The 27,853-nt window shown below is 35.2% G+C and overlaps 2 protein-coding genes across 2 annotated transcripts; both read left to right on the top strand.

The window, feature by feature from the left end:
• The first annotated feature begins 1,026 nt into the window (after positions 1-1,026).
• LOC136803712 (histamine H2 receptor-like) lies at positions 1,027-2,596 on the top strand. Its single transcript, XM_067060433.1, has one exon. The coding sequence runs from the start codon at positions 1,044-1,046 to the stop codon at positions 2,502-2,504; it is 1,461 nt and encodes a 486-aa protein (XP_066916534.1). The 5' UTR covers positions 1,027-1,043; the 3' UTR covers positions 2,505-2,596.
• Positions 2,597-15,290: 12,694 nt separating this feature from the next.
• Positions 15,291-27,520, top strand: LOC136803707 (uncharacterized). The gene is made up of 5 exons (XM_067060426.1): positions 15,291-15,462; positions 19,683-19,839; positions 21,953-22,150; positions 24,836-25,024; positions 25,580-27,520. Exons 1-5 carry the CDS (start codon positions 15,321-15,323, stop codon positions 25,881-25,883), a joined length of 990 nt encoding a protein of 329 aa, XP_066916527.1. The 5' UTR covers positions 15,291-15,320; the 3' UTR covers positions 25,884-27,520.
• The last annotated feature ends 333 nt before the right edge of the window (positions 27,521-27,853 follow it).

The following is a 27,853-nucleotide window of genomic DNA, read 5'->3' as shown; positions in this document are numbered from 1 at the left end:
TAGGATTTCCTACCAAAGAAATCACGTGACAACAAGCAATTTCACTGGTTTGAGAGTTTGAGGGATGTAAAATAGAATTTGCTGCCTAATCGCCCTCCGAAAACAATTACAATGCTAGATCCTATCCATCGGCATGATACAGTGTATTTCGAGGGTCTTGAAAAACCTACCCTTAAGGGCGGCACATGCCCCTGGGGTCCATACTAAACTACTTTTCTTACTTTTCCAAAAAGCATTCTTGCTTACAAAAAAACACATTTGCAAAATTCAAATTTAAGATTGACATTCATTGACGCCAGGCTTGACAATACATCGCTCGTTAGTATTTCCGGATTATGTCCGCAATATTTTCTTCCTGAAATCATTGATTACTATCCTAAAATACATAATTAATTATGACTGCTGTTCATACCAGTAGCAATTTTGATAGAAGACTTCAAGAGCACATAAATTGTGGCAACATAAGCAATCTTAGAGTCATTCAATTCCAGCCACTAGACCTAATTTGTTTACATACATTAGTACTTATTTTGGGAATTTTTTTTTTCAGCCGTGTTCGTTTTGACCTGCTGTCGCATAGTCGTTAATCTTCCATAATGGGTTTTTAATGTCAATGTGGAAACTTCAGACATAATTTCGAACACTATTTTTAAACTGGTATTTTGTTTTAAATCGATATCCTACGTGGGTGTGTGGGGTTTGTTTGTATTTAATACTTACAGTCTGACTGTTTGTAAAATTGTGTATTTTTGTGAAATTTTATTATGGAGTTGAATTGCTTTAGATGAATGGCGTCTATCTACCTTGATGCTAGAAATAAAATGAGCAGTATTTTAAAGGCTTGTAACGTGACAGGAAACGTTCTTCTAACGTTATATGTATGGATGTAACGTTAAATGGGCGTTGTCTGGACGTTTCTTGCCAGCTCATTTGTACTGGTAATACACTTTTTAAGGTTCTTTTTAGTGAGTATTTGTGTGCACGCTAATTTGATTTTAAAAACTTTACTTCTTTATTTCTAGATTGCAAACAAACAAAATACAATGGAAATATCTTCAATAAATGATCACTGTTGGAATAAAACAGATCACAATATATATCCAGAATGTATGGAATATTGGGCATATCAAAGAGATGGTATTAACCATAAACCAAAAATTGTCTCTATAGTCTTCCTTATAATCTTGATGATTCTCTGCATTGTTGGCAATGTCCTAGTCCTATTGGCTTTCATCATGTATCGCCGACTCCGAGTCATAACACATTATTACATTGTATCCTTAGCTGTTAGTGATCTTATCGTAGGACTTATATCGATACCTATCTGGTTAAGTTTTGAACTGACTGGCTTTCAAAACTTACCTAACTGGATAGATGATATTCAAATGGTGCAAGTCATGGAATTCATTGATATTTTAAGTTGCGTGTCATCTATTGTCAATCTAGCTGCTATCAGCATTGATCGTTTCTTCGGGATAGTGACACCACTTAAACATAAAGCATGGATGACTGAGAAATCAGCCATTTTATTCATCGTTTCATGCTGGATCTACAGTATGGTGATAGCTGGTACTAAACTAGCTCCTCAGTTTGAAGACTACATCTTATTCAATTTTACAGCTGGTTTTGCGCTCCCTCTTTTAATAATTTGCAGTTGCTACGCTTTTATATTCATCCAAGTGCGAAGACATGCGAATCGTAAAATCAGTAATCAAATATCCAAACAATGGACACTGGCAAGGACAATTTCAGTTGTTGTTTCTTTTTTCCTAATTTGCTGGACCCCGTTCTTTATAATCGTCTTGATGTACCAATATTGTTTATCATGTACATTCTTCGAGCAGCCCTGGTTTGAGTACATCCCTGGAGTGATCAAAACATTACATTATTTCAACAGTTGTTGTAACCCATTTGTATACGGTGTATTTAATGTGAACTTTAGATCAGCTTATAAAGGTATCTTATATAAGTGCCTTGGTAAAGAACTGAAACACACACCTTATGATGTATCTATTATTATTGGTAGCCGTAATGCATCTCTGAGGAATAGGTCGAATACTAGTGTCTCTATAATGAGCTACATGGAACCACAGTCGGGCGCCAATCAAGAGAATGATGATCTCCTGGTTACTGGTGATCGAGTCAGAACCTCATCCTTCAGCAATATCGCTAATGCATTACCGAAACCGTTATCACCAAAACGATCTTTAGAAGATGAGCCAAGAATGTTACTCAGACAGAAATTTCAAAAACAATTATCGTTGGAGAATTATTCACCTGTTCAAACGCCAACGTCTTCCTTTGAAGATGATACACTCCTGTCGGAAACCGTCAGTTTATCTCTCTCTGACAGTATATCCTCTACAGAATCACCGAACCTTCTTTCTTGCACAGAAAACTCAACAAACACCGAAAACTGTAATTGGCAATTCGACAATTTGACAAATAATTCTTTGTTAGACTTTGACACCTTGCTTGGTCAAGCTAAAGAATCCGACATCTAATAAAACAATAAGACAACAAATATTCAGGTGCACGCTTTCTTTATAAAACCCAGTTATTTTTGGTTGAGGCTTTGGCTCGGTTCTATTTTTTTGCCGGGAAAATGCTCCTAATGTAATATGCAATTATTTGTTCTTAATTATTTCAAATATTCAAAATATTACTTTAATATTGGCTCATTAGGGGTTTAAAACCAGTAATATTTTAGTCATTCCCTAAATCTGAGATGTATGTCTCAAGATATATTGTTGTGGAATCGTATACCTAATATAATTGATGTCTTGAAATATCTCTAGTAATAACTGAAATCTTTTTCATTTTCTTGTATGATAATTAATTTTTGCAATTGCATCCTCCCTCGCAGACAGAATTGTTTTTTCAACACATCTAAGCCAAACCAATACAATTTGATAACAAAAAAAGAAATCCAATTGCCAATAAACCCCCAAAAATGGACCATCTTTATAATTGCGATAATTGCAAACCAAAGCAGTAAACAAAGTCATTAATATCATCCCTCCCACTTCTTTACTCTTCAGAATTCATTGTGGTTTTCACATGTAGCTAGTGCGTACAGGAAAATGCAGTCACGTACCTTACTTTATAGACTAGCAAACTAGTCTGTTAATTAATCATGTCAGAGGCAGGGTGGAAACATAAAGGCGGTGGGCGTTTGCTAGAATAAGAGCTGCGTAGGGGAACGAGCAAAAGTTGATGAGAGGCTGCTTTGTGCCTTTCCGCCGACAAAATTTCCTCCTACGCTCACTTTTCCCGCTTAATACCGTTCAGCCCGACTGACTACCGTGAAAAGCACAGGTCGAAATCATATATCAACGCTGTGCTGACCAATCCAGATTCTATTCAGCGCGCAATCAACGCAGAGAAAAGTAACCATGACGACCATCCAAGATCTTGGACGAGGTTGATAAAGTTGATATTTTTATTTCTGTCGTTGAAAACACAATTCAAAAATGTCATCAATGCTTTTTAAAAAGAGTCAGTGATAGAGAATCAAAGCATAAAGTCTGTCTATTATTTCGATTCAATTAAGGTGACATTTCTATAATTAAAAGTTTAGTAATTACTGGTATTATTTATTGTAAAAGATTTCTTTCGAAAGAAACTCACTTCGATTACACTTGGAGGTTTCTGGGGAATTTGTAAATAGTAAACTGCATACTGATACAGTCTGCTAGACATTAATATGGTAATATTTGATCTTAATCTTTGACTTTTTCTACAGTGATAAGATTGACACATGCGCAATAAATTTTCTATTATTGGTCTTCAGAGGTTGAAATATATTCTCAATTTCTGATACTCAGGGTACCGACTGACGTGCCAGTCTATATACTTTAGCCAGTCTATATTGCCAATTTTTTTTCGATTTCACGCCATCACGCCTGAAAAATTTGATTTTCACGATCAGGCCAATTTTTTTTCGATTTCACGCCATTACGCCTAGAAAATTTAGTTTTTCACGCTTATATTCTCTGGATAAACTCAGTTTTAGACCACGTTTAGACCCATTGGCATGAATAAAATACCGTTATATAAACTTAAACTTTTGCCCACAAATGAGGTATATTTGAGTAAATTGACTAAGCCCGCCACTTTTCGTCCCTTCTAATATTTTTTCATCCTTTATTGTAGCACGATAAAATCAATATGTTTGTTAAATCTTCGTCATAGAATATATTTCTAAAGTATTAATTTCACTTAAAGAACAAAAATTTCCGATGAATATTGAAATTCTACTCTCAACAACAAATGTTTTCACGTGCATTCTGGAGTAAACTAGTCATAGCTTTCACTAAATGCCACCACATAAAGATCATGTCATGCACTTATTACGCTTTAATGCTTTAAAGATTAAAACATTATTGAATTGAATTGATTGATTGAATTGATTGATTGATTGATTGATTGATTGATTGATTGATTGATTGATTGATTGATTGATTGATTGATTGATTGATTGATTGATTGATTGATTGATTGATTGATTTGATTGAGATTGATTGATTGATTGATTGATTGATTGATTGATTGATTGATTGATTGATTGATTGATTGATTGATTGATTGATTGATTGATTGATTGATTGATTGATTGATTGATTGGCTTGATTGATTGATTTGATTGCTTGATTGTGCTTGCTTGCTTGCTTGCTTGCTTGCTTGCTTTTTGCTTGCTTGCTATGCTTGCTTGATTGCTTGATTGATTGCTTGCTTGACTTGATTGCTTGCTTGCTTGATTGATTGATTGATTGCTTGCTTGCTTGCTTGCTTGATTGCTTGATGCTTGCTTGCTTGCTTGATTGATGCTTGTTGCTTGCTTGCTTGCTTGATTGCTTGCTTGCTTGTGCTTGCTTGCTTGCTTGCTTGCTTGCTTGCTTGCTTGCTTGCTTGCTTGCTTGCTTGCTTGCTTGCTTGCTTGCTTGATTGCTTGCTGCTTGATTGATGCTTGCGTGCTTGCTTGCTTGCTTTGCGCTTGCTTGCATTGCTTGGTTGATTGCTTGCTTGCTTGCTTGATTGCTTGCTGGCTTGCTTGCTTGATGATTGCTTGCTTGCTTGCTGCTTGCTTGCTTTGCTTGCTTGCTTGCTTGCTTGCTTGCTTGCTTGCTTGCTTGCTTGCTTGCTTGAGCTTGCTTTGCTTGCTTGCTTGCTTGCTTGCTTGCTTGCTTGCTTGCTTGCTTGCTTGCTTGCTTGCTTGCTTGCTTGCTTGATTGCTGATTGCTTGACTTGCTTGCTTGCTTGCTTGCTTGCTGCTTTGCTTGCTTGCTTGCTTGCTTTGCTTGCTTGCTTGCTTGCTTGCTTGCTTGCTTGCTTGCTTGCTTGCTTGCTTGCTTGCTTGCTTGCTTGCTTGCTTGCTTGTTGCTTGATGCTTGCTTGATTGCTTGCTTGCTTGCTTGCTTGCTTGCTTATTGCTGCTTGCTTGATTGCTTGCTTGCTGCTTGCTTGCTTGCTTGCTTACTTGCTTGCCGCTTGCTTGCTTGCTTGCTTGCTTGCTTGCTTGCTTGCTTGCTTCTTGCCCTTTGCTTGCGGCCTTCTGCCCCTTATCCTCCCCTTCCCCTTGAAAACTTTCCAGCTTGTAATTAAAAACTTTCCCACTCTGCGTCTGCGTATGAAATTTGGTTCGCCCTCTTAAATGGGTGAAATAGAAACCAATCCTAGTTAAGGCCCGGCCTCCTTGCGTCCCGCTATGATTGCACTTCTCAAACAAAATCTTCTATTTTATTGGTCAAAATAAAGGAATGCCTTGTGGTCCATTCAGACCGTACGCGTCCAGTTGAAATGCGCCTAATTTTTTTTTCAAGCGCATGGTACTTTTTCATGATGCAATCTTTTCTCCAAGCAGCGCAGACAATGAAGAGACATGCCTTCAGGAAGCTAGAGTTTTTGAGTTTATAGCTATATATACTTTCGCTTTATGGCGTTTCTGTATGATTGTCTGTGTACCTAGTCTAACCAGCGTTAAATGCCTTCGGGAAGGTCCATCCTAACTTGGAAGGAATTGGAGCTATTTCACCAAACCACTGACTGGAGCGTAAGTTATTTAGGCTATCACAACTGCATGAAAAAGTTGAACGTGCGCATGTAAAGTTGAATGAAAATGTAAACAAACTTTTTGCAGGTTTTTGAAATAGATTTACCACACTGAAAAAACAGTGAAAAAACTGTGAGGTAAATCTATTTTGAAGACCAAAAGAAAAAGTTTGTTTACATTGATTGGCATTCAACATTCATTCAACCACTTTTGGATTCAACTTTACATATGCATACATTCAACTTTTTTGTACTTTGCCGGTATCTTGTTTTACTAAGTTAAGAAGGACTTTCTTGAGTTACGACCATATGATGGTATTTAAAGCTCGAGAAGCTCTATAAACAATAAAGGTAGTTATTAATAGAAATAAAAGACAAAGATAAATTAGAGTTTGAACAAAAATATCAAATATACATTTGAAAACCTGAGCAAATTTCTTTAAAGATTCCTGAAAAAGAATTGAAATCATTGCTGAAGTGAATTTCTAACTAAATTACAGCAGTTAGAATTCAGTTTCACAGACAAGAAAAAATTTGACATACAATTACAAAACACTTTTTCCAGTCAATGAATCAGCTCATCATCATCTTAACCAGTCTGCCATTTTGTTTGTTTTGATTTGCACAAGTAATATTGTAATTCGTGTTATATCATACACTGTTATGATTTGCATTTATAACACTCGTTTCAGCTTTTCAAAGGTAAATCAAAACTAAAATTGTAATTGCCACCGCAACGAGCGCAGCGAGTGAGGAGGCAGTTATAGTTTCAGGCGTAAGGAATATTGGACTGGAATCTCGAATTTTTGTTTTGTTTTGTTTTGTTTTGTTTTGTTTTGTTTTGTTTTGTTTTGTTTTGTTTTGTTTTGTTTTGTTTTGTTTTGTTTTGTTTTGTTTTTTTGTTTTGTTTTGTTTTGTTTTGTTTTTTTGTTTTTGTTTGTTTTGTTTGTTTTGTTTTGTTTTTGTTTTTTTGTTTTGTTTTGTTTTGTTTTGTTTTGTTTTGTTTTGTTTTGTTTTGTTTTGTTTTGTTTTGTTTTGTTTTGTTTTGTTTTGTTTTGTTTTGTTTTGTTGTTTTGTTTTTTTTTGTTTTGTTTTGTTTTGTTTTGTTTTGTTTTGTTTTGTTTTGTTTTGTTTTGTTTTGTTTTGTTTTGTTTTGTTTTGTTTTGTTTTGTTTTGTTTTGTTTTGTTTTGTTTTGTTTTGTTTTTGTTTTGTTTTGTTTTGTTTTGTTTTGTTTTGTTTTGTTTGTTTTGTTTGTTTTGTTTTTGTTTTGTTTTGTTTTGTTTTGTTTTGTTTTGTTTTGTTTTGTTTTTGTTTTGTTTTGTTTTGTCGCGTAAGCCTACCCGTAGTTAGTCTCTTCCGTAAATTTTCGGGTTTCTTTCCGGGACGGCAGTTGCTAGCCTAAAAACTTTTTCTTTATAATAGCTGGCGCCGCGGGCATTTTACTCAGCTTTTGACAGTAGATTCTATTCCGCTTGTAGAATTTTGCCCGATTGGTCAACATGCAGGAAATGGAATGGAGAACTTTCTGGAAGTTTTCAAATTCAAGCTCTCTCTTCCTGCAGTCAAAATACTTATACGCATTCACTTTTGACTTTCGGATTAAACAAGATATATACATATACCAATCAGTGAATTTGCTGACAGTCAAATTACAATCTGTCTCCTGTCTTAGACATTCAGGAGATTGATACATTTTTCGACCCAAACCAGTTTGTCCCCAATAATGAACAATGATTAAAATGATAATAGTAGAACAATGATTGAATATGGACAAAAGTGATTATTGTTGGTGGTTGAATTGGCAACGAAATTCTACTGTAACTATAAATTTATTCGACAATCGTCATTCAACATACTCTACTCCCAACAAGAATGCTTAAAGATCCTGTGTAATGGTACTTCGACAGTAAGTACAAATATTTTTTTCTTTGTGTACTTTTACAAGACTTGGTTTTATTAATCTTTTATGTTTAACCTGTGTTCTTGTTGATACTTACCAGACACTATTTGGGAAATTATTATCAAAGATTGAAAGAAACTTTAGTGAACTACTTTTGAGGAAATTTCAGTACACTCACCATATAAGTGGTCATCGAAAAATTGTTCTATTCGCGTCACCTGCCCGGCGCATCAAATTTTCCGCTGATTTTCCGGTGCGGAGATGCGGAAAAAAATCTGTGAAACGCAATTTGTTCTTTTAAAGTATAGCTTTTTTCTCAATTGCTCTGAGGTACCCTGAGTATCAGAGGTTCAGTTTTCAAAGAAAATAGTAACCTCTGAAGACAAATAATAGAAATTTATCGCGCATGTGTCAATCTAATCACTGTAGAAAAAATCAAAGATGAAGAGCAAATATTACCATATCAATGTCTAGCAGACTGTATCAGTATGCAGTTTACTATTCACGAATTCCCCAGAAACCTCCAAGTGTAATTGTAATGAGTTTATTTCGAAAGAAATCTTTTATATGATCCCCAAATGTATAACAGTAATTACTAAACTTTTAATTATGGAAATGTCACTTTAATTGAATCGAAATAATAGACAGACTTTATGTTATGATTCTCTATCACTGACTCTTTTTACAAAGCATTGATGACTTTTTGTAAGTTGTGTTTTCAACGACGGGAATAAAAATATCGACTATGACGCTCATCCAAGATCTTGGATGGCGATCAATAGAATCTCGATTCGTCGGCACAGCGTAAATATATGATTTTGAGCTGTGCTTTTCACGGTAGCACTGAGGACCATCGAAAAATTGTTTTGCTCGCGTTACCACCCACCCCTGAGTTACTGGCATGATTAAAAAAAACAGGGAATGTTTTTGACCACCCGTCCACCCGCATGCATTTTTAACACCCGTTGCGACGCGAACAGAGTATTTTTTCGATGACCGCCATATCATCTAATTTCATGTTTCTTATTTTCCCTTTAAGCTTTTTATGAATGAGGATTCGTTTACCTTTACCACGCAATATTACCTTGTTACTGCTACTATTACCACGTTACGTCATGATTTTCCATCCTTCTACACCATATTGCTGTTACAACTGCAAGATAACTGGCATATCTTTTTAATGTAAACAATTTTGTCCATGAGATCCCTTATCATGCCGTTGGACAAAGTCCTGAATGTACGATATTTCCTGTTAATACATGCTTCCTGCTCATCAATATTGCCTCGTTACTGATACTATTACCACGTTACGTCCTATCATCTTCCATCCTTTACACAACGCTGTTACAGCTTCTAGATTACTGGTAAATCCATTTAATGTAAACAATTTTTGATCACGATATCCTTTGTTAAACCGTTTGAAAAACCCCTAAGTATACGTTGTTACCTGTCAATTTTTGGTTCCTGCTCGTTATGTTTCTGGCTCATAGCATTTCTTAAGCTGTTTGGTTCTACTATGTTTCATTTATATTTCAAATTAGTTGAAATGAATATAGTTGCATGTCTTTTGACTGGTTTAGTATCTGTAATTGATTCTACCTGGACACTTTTCCTAATGAATGTTTTAAGATTCATATTTTATTCTTTGTAAAAAGTAATTCACATTTTTAGAAAAAAAATATGTTTCATTTTTGTTAGCTTATTCATTGATATCTCAAAGAAAATGCTGAGAAGAATCATTCTAACTATTCCAAATCATTTCCAAACTTTTGTTATAAAGCATTAAAAACCCTTAATTAGCATTAATTAGTTTTTACAAGCATTTGTACTAGCGGGTGGCAGTTAGTGAAAGCTATGGCTAGTATGTAATAATGGTAATAGCATATAATGTAATATGAAAATATGTATACTACCGTTCCGAAAAAAAACCGAACATTTACGGAAGAGACTAACTACGGGGATGCTTTGGCGACAAACAAACGCAACTAAATATCGAGATTCCAGTCCAATATCTATGTGTGAAGCTATGAGTGCCTCCTTGTCGCTACGCTCCTGCGGGGGCAAAAATGGAGCAAATCCAATTAATATGCAAATCTATATCTTTCAGGTCTGATTCAAATTTCATCTATATTCTCAGGGTCAGGTGTACTGATAAACAGGACGGGATTGGGCTGTCAGGCAGATTTTTGCCTCAACAAATTTCCAATAGGAAATTCGAATTAAAGTCTATTCACGATAAGTGTGCACTCTTTTTTCTTTTACCTATAACTTTTGAAGGAATTCTTCAATCTTTATAAATTTGGTATCATTGGAAAGATATTAGTGAGTGGAACAATTTGAAATAAAAAAATCTTTAAAAAGATTCTAAAAATGAAGATGAAAATGAAGAAGAAAAAAATGAAGATCTTGTAGAAAAGTGCTATAACTATCATTTTCATTGAAGTGAATCCTTGATCATCGAACGTTATCACTGTGAAAAAATCCATCAAAAATAATCATTTAGTCAAAAGATATCAAACAAAGTTATAAGCTGATTGACGTCTAAAAACGCTGTTTTCTGCAGTTTTTTGCTGTTTTTGGGGGTCAATCAGCTTATAACTTTGTTTGATATCTAAGATAAAAAAAGGCACCTTCAAGGGCGACACATACCCGTACCCTACTTTTGCCTAAGTACTCCCCCTCCCCGGTGTTAAGTAACAACTAATCTTAGATACATCGGCAAGCTCGCAATGTATGTTACAACCTTACTACTCTATAATACGTCTAATGTTTGTTGGAATACCGTCAGATTCAGATTTGACGTGTATTGAAAAGGCCGACGATTTTGCTTGCCCATACATTGCAAGCTTGCCGATACATCTGTGATATCTAAATCTCTCAAAATAAAGTTATGAAATTCTCCTGTTATAAAATCTCAAAAGGATTCTTGAATAAATATTATAATTGAGTTTAAACCTCAATGTTACAAATGGTTTCCACCATATAAGCTCTAGATTTCCCTCTGCATTTCCACCCTTCATTGAAACGGCAAGGCAAAAAAGAAAAAGAAAGGAAATAGAATATTTCGGAAAGTCGTGTGATGTGATTGTAAACCAATAATATTTTCAACGTTTTAGATGCCCTTACAAAAGTATGACTCAACTTTGATTGAATAACAATCATACAAAAACCTTTGTTTTAAGAAAATTATCTTTTGGGAGAGAAACTAGACGAAGCTCAATTTACAATAAAATTCTTTAACGTTCCCTATTTTCTGAATTCACTAGATAGATTTCAATTCAGATAGACGTTTTTGGGGCCATATAATGTAAGATGTATTGATTGCTATGTGCAGTTTTGTAATGTCTGCGCAGTTTTGTAATTTTTCTGGGCACTTTTCTTATTTTTGAGGTGAGAAATTTTGTAATTTTGACACAAAATCGACTACCCTTTAATAGTAGATAAAAATGCCTAGACAACAAACCCAAAATTGCAAAATCGTGAATGTCTAGCTGTAAATTCATAATTAAAGTGATTTATAAGCTCCCTAACGTACACATTTGTTGTAGTGGAGTTAAATCGAGCTAATCCGAGTTTTAATTTTTGAAATAGGGCCTGGTTAATTTCAAAGGTCTTTTTTAATCAAATGAATTAACTATTGCAAAGAAATTGTGTGACGATAAAGAATGAATTATCTTAAAATTCCGAGTTAAAAGAGTTATAACTCGGCATTACATTTTTGTGTTTAGTTATTAAATTGCTCAACAAAAATTAACATATCAGGCAGTTCTAATTGCTAGGAAGCCAAATAAACAATTAAGTCTTTAAAATCATCTTAAAAAAATGCAATCCTCTATTCAGAGCAACTCGGAACGACTCAGATTAAGTCATCATTGAGGCCCCCCAGCGGACCCAAAATTCACGCCATCACGCCAATTATTTTTTCGATTTCACGCCATCACGCCTGAAAAATTTGATTTTCACGATCACGCCAATTTTTTTCGATTTCACGCCATTACGCCTAGAAAATTTAGTTTTCACACGTATATTCTCTGGATAAACTCAGTTTTAGACCACGTTTAGACCCATTGGCATGGATAAAATGCCGTTATATAAACTTAAATTTTTGCCCACAAATGGGTGTGTGTTTGGTCGTCAATCGGTTTTTCAGCATTCTCATGCGCATAAGTCAAGGTTATATCATTCTTCCTATTGAAAACAGCTGAAAAATTTGGAAGGAGTTTTTTTCCTATTTTTAGTAATACACAAGGGTCAAATTCCAAGTATTTTGGGTGTTTCCGATAGAAAAAATGATGTAATCTTGACTTATGCATATCAAAAAATGTTGGACAACTGGTCAAATGAAAGGACACCGGTTTGAGGGCTGAGGTATATTTGAGTAAATTGACAAAGCTTACCATGGTTGGGCAACGGAGAAAATTTTAGGATTTTAGGATGCTATTTTAGGATCCATTTCAATTCAATTTGAAAAATAATTCATATAAAAAAATTAACGTCTATTTAAAGTTCATAACGTCATTTTTGTAATTAAATTCTTAATTACTCTTAAGGGATTTGATTAAAAACATTTAATAACTTTTATGTTCAAATACTAAAATCAATTTTCCGACCATGGTCAAAGCCGTTAAGGCTTTGCTATAAACATATATTTTCCTGAAATAAAGGACCAGATCTCTTTGATGCATCTAAGAAAAAGCATATAAGAAAGAGAGGAAAACGTTAGTTACGTAGGAAGCGCAACCATGGGTTGCGCCGACGGGAGGAATTTTCAATTTTCGACCCTCTCATAGCATTCGACTTTATTTTGAAGACTAGCTAGCAACTGCTAAAGACAATTGGGGAAGTTACAAGGATAAATGGCAGATGAATAAAACTGTTTGCACCGTTTCTTATATGTTTTAAAATGAGATCTATAGAAAATTTTGAAATTTAAACCCTCTAAATTGGCTAAAATGGACATAGAATTACGATTCAACTAATAAATATAATTTTCACGATCACGCTGAACTGCAAATTTCATGCGATCACGCCTAAAAAAACTCGATTTCACGATCACACCGGCAATTTATTTTCACGCCATCACGCCACGAAAAAGCCTCCATCACGCCATCACGCCAACCGCTGGGGGAAGCCTCATCATTGCTAGAATTTCACGTTAATCGATTTCAGCTCTCTTTTCAAGAGAATGATTGACTGTTTTGCAATGTATATACAACCCGGGGGGGGGGTACTTAAGCAAAAATAGATGATGAGTATGTGCAGACGGTAAGGGTCGGTTTTTTCACCTTTCAAAGTCTCTCCAAGGGTTGGAAAAATCTGAAAGTTTCAAATTAGTCTCTTTAAGGGTCGGAAAATTCAGGATTTTTAGGAAATTTTTTGGTTTCAAGAGAAAAAATTGTAATAAAATCTCTCTAAGGGTATGACTTTTTTCAAAAATCGAAAAAAAAATTGTAATAAAGTCTCTCTAAGGGTATGACTTTTTTCAAAAATGGAAAAAAATATTGTAATAAAGTCTCTCTAAGGGTATGACTTTTTCAAAAATGGAAAAAAATAATTCAAAAAGTCTCTCTAAGGGTCACCTTTTCAGTCTCTCTAAGGGTTGGTTTTCGGAGGTCCCATCCGCACATACCCCTCATTCGCCAACCCTAGTACCCCCCCGGATATACAATCATGGTTAAATTCTATCATGAATTAGTTAACTCAGAATTAAAACCGTACCTTTCCAACCGATGTTAAAGCGCTTCCAAATCGATTATGGCTATAAGATTTCGTGGAAATTTCCCTTTGTTCTCAAATATTACGACCATTATTGTACATCATTGAAGCATTTAAGATAAGTTATTCCGAATTTGCGAGTCAAAAGAGTTATAATTCGGCATTATATTTTTCGACTTTACTATTTAACCAATCAACAAAGCTTAACGAAGGCGCCAATTCTAGTTACTGAGAAGCCAAATGAACGATACAGTCCATCTCAAAAAATATCAAAATATTATATGTTTATAATGTAATATAATGTAATATAATTATAATTTATATGTTCTGGGAACAACTCGGGACTAAAGACCAATAATATAGATTTTATCGCACATGTGTCAATCTAATCACTGTAGAAAAATTCAGATGAAGAGCAAAAATTACCATATTAATTTCTAGGAGACTGTATCAGTATGCAGTTTACTATTTTCGAAATCCCCAGAAACCTCCAAGCATTGATTACATTTTTGAGTTGTGTTTTCAACAACGGGAATAAAAATATCAACTTTGAACTTTATTCAAGATGGTCGTCGTGGTTACTTTTCTCTGCGATGATTGCACACTAAATAGAATCTGGATTGGTGGGAACAGCGTTGATATATGGTTTCGACCTGTGTTTTTCACGGTAACTCGCTCGGGACAACCCGGACTAACTCTTCATTATTAAAATTCAGCCTATTTGTATATTATGTATATTAAGTGTCGACAATGAATGACATTAAATTAAAGTAAAGTGCTTTAAAAAGTTTCTCAAGTATCCTCGATAAAAGTCGAGTCTCAAAAGAAGACGAAATCGGAGAGAATATATTAGATAAAAATGTTTGCAAAAGTGCATGAAAAAATTACAAAAGTGCGCAGAAATTACAATACAATAGTGCGCAAAAATAAAGTACAAAACTGCGCGGAAATTATAAAACTTTGCAAAATAGGTAGAAACACCGTCGGATAATCATGATTTTCAAAAACTGTACGGGACAAACCCTTTATTTTAATTGCTGATTGGTCGTAGGAACACCAGCAAGCTTGGAAATGTCATTTAATCGACAAAACATGGTCAAACATTTGATCAAACGTCTTTTTGATAAATTTGACCAAATTATCAAATTGACCAAAGTATCACGTTAACAACTAACCTTAGATACATCTATATATTAGAGACTGTCTAAATCTCTCAAAGAAGAATTATGAAATCCTCCTGTTATAAAATCTCAAAAGGATTTTTGAATAAATATTATAATTGAGTTTAAACATCAATGTTACATAAATGGTTTCCACCATATAAGCTCTGGATTTCCACTCTTCATTGAAACAGCAAGGCGAAAAAGAAAAATAAAGGAAATATAATATTTCGAAAAGTCGTGTGATGTGATTGTGAAGCAATAGTATTTTTCAACGCGCGAACATCACTATGGTTTAACTCACTAAAAGAATATATGCAATAAAAACACACAGTTATTCTTTAATTGGTTTGCTCTAGCCCATTTCTCAGTTCGATACCGATTTCAAAGGGCTTCACATAACAGAACTATTATACTATAAAAGGAGCACTGATTTACTCATACTCAAACAGTTAAACAACATCATAACACGGATAGATAAAGTTCAATCAACATGATTTCTTTTCATCTCAAGTTTTTACTCTACGTAACAACCTTCTTGGATCTACTGTTATTTTACAAGTGCCAGCAAACATGTGATCAATATGCAGAAGCTGCTGGTAACACCCAAGTCCCGAACCCAATTCAATGTACTGGTAAGGTTTATCTATTATTAATTATTTTCTGTATTTCATCTCCACGATTCTTTTAGTGCACCTCCCTAAATTATAAGTAAAGGGGTAAAAATGCCATTTTAAGGTGTTTACTGTAAGTCTTCATTTCAACAACAGCTAATGCAACCTAAAAAAAATTTACGTTAAGGGACATCAACTCATTCGGCCATTGGGGAGAAGTGCCTTAGGAACCCCGAGTGAGAGTTTTTGATTACTTTTAGCAGGGACAAAAAAATGGATTATAATTTTCCACTGGGGAATAGTAATGCCTAATTACAATATTTCTTCTCAGGCTCAGACCAGCCTGGCATTTGTAATTGCTTGCAGTATTCTTTTAAATTCTATTGTTCCGCGCAATTGTTCGGTTTGTCAAACGCCTAATGATGACAGCGTGTTGGCATTTCGTTGGCATTTGAAATGCCATTTGGAGCAAAGGAATCCCCTTTTCTGGCATTTCAAATCAAACAAAGGAACCAAAACAAAGAGAAAAAATGATATTTTTGATTTTTTAAAGTATTTGCACGTTTTTTATTCAGTTCTTTCTATAGATTGTAAAATTTGCAAGATTTGCCATAGCCTAGCCCTACGGCAAAAAGTTTCAGTCTTAATGACTGCAGTTTTTGAGAAATTCCATGCTTTTCATTGTTTGATCTGTCAAAGTTGAACTTGAAGGAATCACCTTTTCAGTAATGACTCTAAAAAGACGATTCCTTAAATGCCATGACAGAAAATACAATGGAAAAGCTATTAAAATCGACTCACTCATGAGCAAATACCAAATTACAAATGCCAGTTGGTCTAAAGGGCCCCCCCCAGCGGTTTGCGTAAATGCGTGAATGGGCTTTTTTGGTTGCGTGAATGCGTGAAAATCGAAAAAAAATTGCGTGAATGCGTGAATTGAAAAAACTTGCGTGAACGTGAAAATCCATATTTCTATTGCGTGAATGCGTGAATCTGCCCTGTTTTTGCGTGAACGCGTGAATTTTTCCTTTTCACAGTTTGTAGAAAACCCCAAGGTGCGCACCTATCCCAATTTCAAGGGATAGGGCCAGAGCCACTGGGGGCAGGAGGCGGCCATGACTTCACCACGTTTTTGCAAATAAAAAGAAACTTATTTCAAAGAAATCTTTACCTATGATGTAGACTTTCGATAACCTGATTTCTTGGCAAAATTAGTCTGAAATGGAGTCGTATTTAAGCAATCAGAGGGTTAAAATAGAAATTTTCTCCTGTCGGCGCAAACATGGTTGCGCCTCCTTAGTCATTATTTTTTTCGGCCCCTACACGGAGGAATTAATTCGCGACCCTTATTAAAACCTTTCTTTTTAATTTTTTTTTGATCGCCTCGCTCACAAAAAATGTTCATTCTTTACTCATTTTACAAGCTATCAAGCGATCGTACCTGCCTCTAACGAATTTAGACTACATTCTTTTTCAATGGTGTTAAATGAGCATTTTTAGCCAAACGCGAGTGACAGAAATGCAAAAATTTCTCTCTGCGTAAACAATGGTTCGCCTCTTACCCCTGAGCTAAGCGTCATGGTGTCACCTCGATGTTTTTTGACCTATTTTTGATAATGTTTAAGTGATTTTTTGTACAAAATTCGCCTGCGGCGCATATCTTTTCACTTACTATCGCGATACGTTAACTGCGGAGCTTCACCTTCTTCAAACGATCGTGAGGAGAAGGGAAGCTGCAATTTTTGCGCGATGGATGTGATTAAAGTTGAAAATTACGTAACGCTTTCTATTTGGGGGCTTCTTATGACGCTACCAAACACGGTGTTTTATAGTCAGGTCTACATGAAAAATCACTACTGAGTTAAGTTTTTCTCAAGTGCATGATGACCATATCCGGTCGAATATATCTCGAGTACAGCCTTGTCATACTTTTTTATGCAAATCGAACGTTTTACTCCATAATGGCGGAAATTACGTAAAATTACGTAACTTAGCGAAATGTGCAAGACCTCTATTTTGACATTTCCCCAATTTTTTCCGAAAATTTCCCCGATTTCCCAAAAAATTGGGTTTGCGTGAATTCCGAGAAAAACATTGCGTGAATGCGTGAATTGCGAAAAATTTTTGATGAAATGGAGTCGTATTTAAGCACATCAGAGGGTTAAAATAGAAATTTTCTCCTGTCGGCGCAAAACATGGTTGCGCCTCCTTAGTCATTATTTTTTCGGCCCCTACACGTAGGAAATTAATTCGCGAGCCCTTATTAAAACCTTTCTTTTTAAATTTTTTTGATCGCCTCGCTCACAAAAAATGTTCATTCTTTTACCTCATTTTACAAGCTATCAAGCGATCGTACCTTGCCTCTAACGAATTTAGACTACATTCTTTTTCAATGGTGTTAAATTGAGCATTTTTAGCCAAACGCGAGTGACAGAAATGCAAAAATTTCCTCTCTGCGTAAACAATGGTTGCGCCTCCTTACCCCTGAGCTAAGCGTCATGGTGTCACACTCGATGTTTGTTTGACCTATTTTTGATAATGTTTAAGTGATTTTTTGTACAAAAATTCGCCTGCGGCGCATATCTTTTCACTTACTATCGCGATACGTTAACTGCGGAAGCTTCACCTTCTTCAAACGATCGTGAGGAGAAGGTGAAGCTGCAAATATTTTGCGCGATGGCATGTGATTAAAGTTGAAAATTACGTAACGCTTTCTATTTGGGGGCTTCTTATGACGCTACCAAACACGGTGTTTTATAGTCAGGTCTACATGAAAAAATCACTACTGAGTTAAGTTTTTCTCAAGTGCATGATGACCATATCCGGTCGAATAATATCTCGAGTACAGCCTTGTCATACTTTTTTATGCAAATCGAACGTTTTACTCCATAATGGCGGAAATTACGTAAATTACGTAACTTAGCGAAATGTGCAAGACCTCTATTTTTGACATTTTCCCCAATTTTTTCCGAAAATTTCCCCGATTTCCCAAAAAATTGGGTTTGCGTGAATTCCGAGAAAAACTTGCGTGAATGCGTGAATTGCGAAAAATTTTTGCGTGAATGCGTGAAATTTGGGTCCGCTGGGGGGGCCTCTCTAAACGCAGCCTCAGATGAGAAAGACCTCTTACGATTTACAATATTTATCACACTTTCATTCAACCTCGTATATACAAAAATAGATTAGTTATTTGATCTATTCTCTTTTTATGATTGATGATGAGATTATCTCCGAGGGTCTTCTTATTTTTATCACCTTTAAGAGGTAATTATTTGAAAAGATTTAAGGAATTCATGACGCAATGTTTTATACGTAAGCACCCAAAATATCGAATATTTGTTAAACTAAATGTGAGATTAGTTACAAACACCCGTTTTTTATGTTTTTTTTTATGATTCAATATATTATATCATGCACGAACTGAGTAATGGGAGTTTCTAAAAATCGACCAGAAATGGAGACCACAACCAGCGACCACGACCGGCGACCAGATAAATTTGGATTATCGAGTTTATCTACTCTCTCCTCCGTAGAGAATGTTTAAATCAAGTCCTCAGAATACTAAAAAGTGACCTTTGAAGCAACCAGTCATTTTCTTGACAGAGTGTCACTATTTAACAAAAATATTAACATGGTCATTAAGTATGATGTTTAAGCTTTGTTACACCAAATATTTTAATTATGCTGAATGAAATGCCTTTAGTGTGAATAGATAGAACTTGCCAGTAGGAAAAAATTGGGAAGGCCAGTTTTATTTTAGCAGGTTTTAGAGATACGAATCTAATCATCGATCATTGATTCTTTTATGCTGACAAATGACTATTTCGGCAGAAATAACAATCTAATGATTAAATACAAAGCTTCTCAAACCATTTTATAAAAAATTTTGTGCCACTTATTATTTTGATGCTGATAATACAAAAGGATAAAAGTTGACACCATGATCAAGCTCCAAGAGCGTCGAAATGGTTGTTTTACGTATTTGGCACGTGGCTTTAAATAGATGAGACAGGGCTGAGCTTATTTTTCAATATGATATATATTCAAATGATAAGGAGAGATGCTCTACGTGTGAGAAAGGGAAAAAACTCGATAACCCAAATTTATTTGGTCGCTAGTCGTGGTCGCCGGTCGAAATGCATTGTATATTACCATTACATCAAAGAAACAAATCTCTCTATTTTAAAGTTCTTAGAGCAACAAAAAAATGAGGAAATTTAATTTGTTATTTTTGTTTTCAGCCACTTCAGTGTATTATTTCACACCACTGGAGGAGTCTTTTGAAGATGCAAGAAAAACATGTCAAGACCTTCCACCGTTTAATGGAGTGCAATTTGATCTTGTTGTTATTGAGTCTCAAGAAGAATTGGATGTAATCGTTACCTTGCCACTAAGACTGTAATAAAATATATATTCTTACTTTAACCCTTTCTGCGCGAGAGAAATACAGTTTTTGAAAAAATAAATTCAAAATATTTAGCAAAAGGTCTCGCGTATGCTTTTTCTAATGGTAGCTGAGCGAGCTCTTTGGAAGGTTTAGTTCTTTAGATATCCTAGTATGTTCTTTAGTATGGAAAACAATCTTGTTCCAAGAGTACTTTTCAGAGTTTTTTTCCATATTACATACGCTTTTCTTTATAAAATTATACTTTATAAGAATATTCAAAACGAAATCGGTGAAAAAATATTCAGAATATACTAAAATAGCGCCATATGGAATTTCACAACAGAACCTAAGAATGCCATTTTTAACTACAAGTTGCCAACTGTGCCCCAGAGAGACTCTCTCAACAATGCCATGTTTATACTTAACGTACCTATATTACATCACCTCCTTCTCATAGACCTGGTAGGATTTTTTCAGGCAGAAATAACAGACTGAAACTCGATGGGTTTGATATTCCCGTATTATTTATGGCTGGGTATTTAAATTTCATTGTTTTCAAGCCACAAAAAACAGTGTGGATGGAAATAATCAGCATAGTACATTTTGAAGTGAGGATAGCTATATTAGATTATTTTCAGCGGGGACAAAAATTGTTGTCTAATTTTCCACTGGGCACGATATTATGGTCAATTTTTCCAGTGGAAAATGCATTCCCATAGTCTGTGAGAAAGGGTTGTTTTCTTTGGATCGGTTTACATCTGAAGGGGAGAATCGATTAAGTATCCCTTTTCAATAAGAATTTACAACATCAACACAACACAAGCTTCAAGTTACTTATGCGAATTTTTTTCTAAACGTAATCGATTGTTCCCTCGTTAAGGCCATTAGTGAGGTTAAGTATACCGGGATAATCACGACGACGGACGAAAAATGTAATAGGCTAGTGGAAATACGAAATTTGATTGATTGAAACTCACTAGCCTGTTAAATTTTCGTTCGTCGTCGTGATTTTACCGATTAACTTAACCTCACTATTGTTTCAAATTCTAGGTTTTGGTATCTCTTAACTCTAAACCCTATTCAACCTAGGCTTTTAGGGGCGGTTCAAAACTAGGGGGAGCTTTTCCTGTACCACTCCTTAACTTTTTCTAGTGGGTCTTTTTGAATGAAATGTGGCACACAAAATCCTTTTCACATAAGGAAACTTTTGACAAAAGATTTTTTTGATGACGTCACTCATCATGCTGCCCAAACTGAGTAAAAACCGAAAATTTCCTTTGTTCTTATAAATAGCTATTGTATTCTAACCAAGGTTTTAGAAAAAAGTAGCCTGAGCTTAAAATGCTTATTTTATCCTAAAGATTAAAAAAATTACGATTTTAACGATATATTTGACTTAAAAAATAAATTTGTTTCCCGATGTTTCAGCTAGAAATTTTAATCTGTTCTGATTAGGGCTTCTTAAATCTATCGGCTAGAAATGAGGATGTGCCCTCGAAAAAAACATTCTGTGAAAAAAAATTCGAGTTAGCTTACTAGAAAAAGTTTTTGCGAAAAGTAACATTTGAGTTACTTCTAACTCGAAAATCCTTTATTGAAAATGAAAAATCGAGTTAGAGTCGAGTGACCTCATAATTTGCACTTTTATGACGTCATAATTTAGCTAAGTCGAAAATTCTTAACTTGAAAATTGCTAACTCGAAGTTTTTTAATTCGAAGATTCCGGGCCTCCGTTTTGAATGCCAAAATGTTTGAAAGGCAATTTTTCTTCATTTTTTCAACGTGACGCAATCTTTATTACATTTCTTAAAGATAAAAAGATTTCTGTGAAAAAAATTTTGCGTGGAAGTACACTAGTTGGTCTTTGCGAAAGTGAAAAAATTAAAAATTTGGTGTTTTACTCCCATTTGAAAATTGAAAAAGTGTTCGCAATTACCCGTCGGTTGTAATTAGCCAGCATGACTCTTTATCTCTTTGTCAATTTTTACTAAAAAAAGGAAATTTATTCATGCTAGTCTGTTGCAGCTAAGGAGAATTGTATCAACATGATATTTAAAGTACTGAGCAACAAATTGTGTATATTTTTCTGAAAATAGTAAAATTTTCATATGAAATTTATTTTAGCTCTGTTTTTTATCGTCTCGGATTGATGGCAAATTCAATATCAAATCCAACATGGATAAATGGGGCGCCGTATACTTTGGGTGTTGAGCCACCAGAAGATGGTTTATGTTTGGAGTTTTCTCAAACTACTGAAATCCCAGCGCAGCTAGTGTTTTCCACATGTGAAATACCTAGGTTTACTATATGTGAACCATCATTGTAAGTTATTTATTTACACTTTTTTTATAAGAACCAGTAGAATTTTGGCTGTTCTTAATTTTTAGGAACTTTTGAGCCTCAAATTGTTCTTATTCCGTTCTTATTTATAGGATGTAATTGAGGTATTTTAGGCGTTATATCCTATATTATATACTACTTTGACCCCTATATTGCGTGAAATCGAGTAATTTAAGACTTAGCATTGTTCTTAAATTATTCTTATATTTTGGTGATTATGGGGGCCCCCCCAGCGGTTTGCGTGATTGCGTGAATGGGCATTTTCGGTTGCGTGAATGCGTGAAAATTGAAAAAAAAATGCGTGAATGCGTGAATTGAAAAAACTTGCGTGAACGTGAAAATGTACTTTTTGATTGCGTGAATTCGTGAATCTGGGCTATTTTTTGCGTGAATACGTGAATTTTCCCTTTTTTCCACCGATTATGTGCAGTTTTCCCGATTTTCCAATGTTTCCCCGATTTTTCCCAGAAAATTTTCCGATTTCTGAAAAATCGGGTTATTGCGTGAAACTCGAGGAAAACTTGCGTGAATGCGTGAATTTCGAAAAAAATTTGCGTGATTGCGTGAATTGAGGGTCCGCTGGGGGGGCCTCATTATGAGCCTCGTTGTTCTCATAAAAGTGTTATTTTAAACAAAAAGTGTAAGGTGTATTTTCATTAAATTCATATTGGTCATTTTCAGAAAAGATAACCATTATATTTGAGGTGGAAAACCATCTATAAATTAATACGTTAAAACGTGTGTGTTTACAGCGTTTTTTTTACAAAGTTTTCGAAAATCTAACAAAGCTCTACAAAGCCTCCTCTTCATGGTGTTGAACCATCGTCATTTTGCACCTTATGCAGAGTTCCTACCGCTAGACTAACTTTGAGACAGCAAGATACTATTTTCTATACAGGCCTGAATATAATTTTTGCTGTTGAAGAATTCTTATTCAGATGCTCTTTATAACTTTCTGCTTACAATAGCTCCCTATCACTTTCAAAACTCGCACGCCGCACGCTGTGTGTCCCAATCCAGCGAATCACTATATATATAAAAAACTCTAAAGGAAGAAAGATAGCTGCCGAAAAAATGATACGATTTTCATTTTATGAAAGAAAGGAGAAAAAAGATAACATTGCATTGCAATTTGTAACCACAATTAAACCTTTAGAAGCTGAACGACGTACCGCGTATGTCATATATATAGGCCAAATGACGTACCACGTACGTTTTGAGAGTGGCACCAATTGTCGAAAAAAGTGACAAAAGTGAAAAAAGTAGAATTTTTAGGCAAAGTTTTGACTTGAGCTATAGGAAAAACTGTTTATTTTTACTTCTTTTTTAAAATTCTAGTTGAAAGAAGAATTATTCTGGTTTCCAAAATTGGTTTACTTTTTACTTAAGCTTTAGCGAATCAGATTTTATGACATTTTCCGTGAAACCTCCATTTTCATGAAAAAAAAACAACAGCGGCAGCAGTGCGCGCTGTTTTTAAAAACAGCGGTGTCTAAAGGTTAAGTAAATGGCTTAGCAGAATTTATTGGTCCAGCGCGCAGCAGAGAATGGACCTTTAAAAAGCAACTGGTCGAAAAGATTTTGTCTTTGTCCAGGCTAAACAAGTCCAAGCTAAACCAACCGCCGATCTAGAATTTTTGCCCCGCCTACCCGCGCGATGTTTAACCTATGTTTTGGATTGAATTGGTAGTAGAGTCAAATTTCCCGGTTAGATTAAAGGGTTGTTTCAGGTAGGGTCAGGTAGGGTTAGGGCTAGGGTTGGGGATGGGAATTAACCCCTGGTTAGGGTTTTAGCCCCCGGATAGAGTTTGGAGTAAATACCATGTTTACAAGCAACTTTGAACTCCTTAATGCAGTTGTGACTCGATGGCCGAGTGGTTAAGGCGCTGGCGTTCTAATCATAGATGCTTTGAATATAGTGGGTTCGAATCCCCTAAGCTGAAAATGTTTCGAATGTTTCGGGAAATGCATCAAAAACTTTCAAAAATCAAAAATTAGCTATGCAAAGAAAGTGTCAAAGAATAGAAGCTCAGAGTGGAGGATGGGAAGGAAATTTTTTTGTGTCACTTAAGGAACCCGGTACGAACGACATTCGGTTATTGCCACGTCAGCTGGACCTTCACGCCGCTCCGGCTTCTTGTTTTAGATCTAATTAGCCATCGTGGCTAGCCATCGTGGATGGACATACTTTTAAAGACTTCAAAGACTTTGAAAGACTTTAAAGTTATATACAGCTTCTGAATAAGAGTTCTTCAACAGCAAAAACTATATTTGGGCCTGTATAGAAAATAGTATCTTGGCGTCTCAAAGTTAGTCTAGTGGTAAGAAATCTGCATAAGGTGCAAAAACACGATGGTTTAACGCCGTGATGAGGAGGCTTTGTAGAGCAAATTTTAAGCAAAAAAATTGTCACTATTTATCGTGATATTTTTAGCGAAAAATTCTCGATTCAATAGGGTACCCTAATGGCACTCACATCTACCCGTCAGCTGTTTTCCAACTCCCCCCTTAGCGATGACATATTCTAATTTCCCCGTGCTAAAAAGTCGGTAAAGGTTTGGGGTAAAATAGGGTGAACCTTTGTCTACGCTCAAATAAGAGAAAATGTGTTTTGGCCGAAATACCAGGAAATACCTGGATTTATTTATTTTCTTTCTTTCTTTATAGGCCATATATTCCACCATCAGAAGCTTGTAATGAAATAAAGAGTCAATATTTCATTCCCGAAGAAAACGCAGATGTTCAAATTTCATGGGAAGATGCCCAATCAGCTTGCATGGAAGAAAATGCCAAACTTGCAACCATTCAATCTTTGAAAGAAAACCTGTGTTTTTTTGAGAAGTTTGCTTCCTTAAAGTAAGATATTAAAGATAATTGTTTCTTTATCGCGGCTACCAATTGATTTCTGTCAGCACTACATTTCTCTAAAATTTAACCTTTGGCGACGCGATGTAAAATATTCATTTCACACGTCTCAATCACATCACCATTGAAAGAATTAACGGATGAGTTTCCTTTGAAAAAGATCCTTTCAGCACAGACTCTGAAGTGTGTAACAGTAATTAATCAGCCTTTAACTTCCTAATTTGGTTCTTGATTCTAGAAAAGAACTCCATTTTTTGTCAGAACCAGTGGGATTTTTTCAACCAGTAATGCAACCAGTAATGACTGAAACTTTCGGATAATACTCACTCTAAGGGTCGATTTACAAACTTTGGCTCGGACATAAGTACCCGTCATCTCGCAAACCTAGTACCCTGGGGTCACCAACAGGCTTCTCGAATTTCTGTTTACCCAGTTTCTACACTACATACACTACTGAATTCATGTATACAGATGTACAGATGGTAAGAAACGGGATTATGGCCTTACTTAGAAAGAGGATAAATCTAATTCTTTTTGTTTTTAAAGCACTTTTTGGCTTGGTCTTATTAACAATTTGAGCAAGAAAAAATTCCAATGGATTGATAATGACAATTCAGCTTATCGAAGTTGGTGTGATGGAAGACAACCACCTCTTGGAAGTGAAGGATGTGTCGTGGTTCGTTTCCCATCCGAACAAACAACAGGCTGTTTTGATCTGGTCGACTGTGATGAATCACATAACTTCGTTTGTGAAATCCAAACTGGTTGCAATGAATATTGTTTACAAACACTTACTGAAAGCATCTCAAAAAGCCTTCAAAAATCAAAGAATGATTGCGCATCTTGCTGAATAGAATGAAACAACAATCTGCCATAAAAAGTGTCATTTTCTATTCATGATATTGGTACTTTAATCGGATTAACTTTTGCAAGATTAAATTTCGCAAAACTCGCAAAAACGCGTGAGATTCCTGACTTTGAAAAAATAAATCCACCACGAAATTTTTAAAATCGCATTTTCGGCAAAGAAACCAGTCCAAAGTCTACATGGCAAAAAATGGTTTAATCTGTTTCCAGGCTTACTCACGAAATTAAATCCAAGCGAAATTTCTCTAACTCTGACACGCGAAATTAAATTCAGAAAATTTCGCGGTTTTTCTCGCTCATGAAAATTAATCTTGCGAAAATTAATCCGATTAAAGTATTTCAATCCGAAAAAAGATTTGCCGACTTATGAAGATTATTTATCAAGTAATTTCAAAAGGGAAGGAATGGGTATTTCTTTCCAGATTGTTCCCCTTTTTGTAACCCTTAGCAGGACTAAAAGCGATAAAAAAAGAAGCAATAAAGCAATGGTGGTAAAATAGCAAAAAATAAAAACTTGAAAGTCTGAAAAAATAACTAAACGAAAAGCGAGAGTTGCATTATCTCGGAGGGAGGTACTTAGGCAAAATTGGGTATGGGAACGTGCCTCTTGACATGGTCACTTTTTTGGCTGTAAAATATGTAACAGGGTCCCAAACTTACTAATTTTCGAGATGTGTATCAGACAGGGTCGACTTTTGGTTATTTTTTGACATATTTTAATTAGAAGATTAGAAGTTTTTTCAATTTTTCGTCTACTTTTAGTAATTTTTGACCCTTTTGTGGATGAACAACACAATGTTTCCTTATGATAGGGTCCCTAACTTACCAAAAATTTCATATCCGGTAGGGTTTACTTCTCAAACCCCAGACATTACCCTTCATTTACCTTGGTAGAAAGGGTTTGTAGTTTTATTTATAATACGATACTATCCGTCGCACGTCACGTCGCAGCCGCCGAGAAGTAGATAAGTTTAACGCATCATAAACCCTTTGGATGGTGGGAGGGTAAATAGATCTGTTTTGTAAGCCCAAACAACGAAAAATTACCACTTAAAATGGTTGAAAACTAAAAAAATGCCAAATCTAATGTTTTATGACGTCATTTGGGCCCTAAATGACGTCATCGAAGAGAAGGGAAAACGGTATTTTGAAATCAGAGGGTGACTGTATTTAACTTTAATTTTTGTCAGTATTCTCAATCAGGGGCAAAATACTTGGCACAAAAGGGAAATTCACCGGGGTGTTTTGAAACCACAATCGATTTGTAAGTGCTCTAAAGTAGGTTCGAAGGGTAGAGCTTTAACTCTGAGTTTTAACACTAGACTTAAGACTTACGAACATAGGATCTGAGGATCCAAAAGTTCAAAAATAGTCCAGTAGGGCTTGAAATATAGCCTAGAAACCAATAAATCCCTCCCAGATCGAAATACTCGATGAAATCAAGTTGAAGGCCTAAAAATTGACATTCTCGCTCGAACTTCAATTTTCGAAAAATTTTAAATTAGCCAAAAAAGTGCCAATATATTATGACACTGATTGCTAGTATTATAACCTCTACAAACCAGTGTCATGGTGTTATTATATTTTTCAATTTTGGGGATTCCGACATCCAGCAAAATTTTCGAAATATCTAATGAAATACAAACTTTTATTGTCAACATGAAAATACATCATATTTTGTACACTTTATGCTATGACAAGAATTTTTCGAGTAAAAAATGGGATATGACGAAAATATCTTCACTCGAAAAATTTATCCTATATTGTAATCGGTACCTTACTATCATAGCGATTCGATTAAAATTTATATCGAAAATAAGACATAGCTGCAGTCCTCCATTTGGTTCTTTTTACAAATCCGTTGTCATGTCATTATAGTTCAAGCCTTGTTTCCACGCTCTTTATCTAATTTTGATTTCATTTAATTATTTTAAAATTTCTTCTGTATGGTAT

Source organism: Clytia hemisphaerica, unplaced genomic scaffold (assembly GCF_902728285.1).
Source record: "Clytia hemisphaerica strain Z4C2 unplaced genomic scaffold, Clytia hemisphaerica genome assembly, whole genome shotgun sequence".
NCBI classification, from domain to species: domain Eukaryota; kingdom Metazoa; phylum Cnidaria; class Hydrozoa; order Leptothecata; family Clytiidae; genus Clytia; species Clytia hemisphaerica.
The sequence above is the reverse complement of the archived record's forward strand: the minus strand, read 5'-3'. Positions and strand labels throughout refer to the sequence as shown.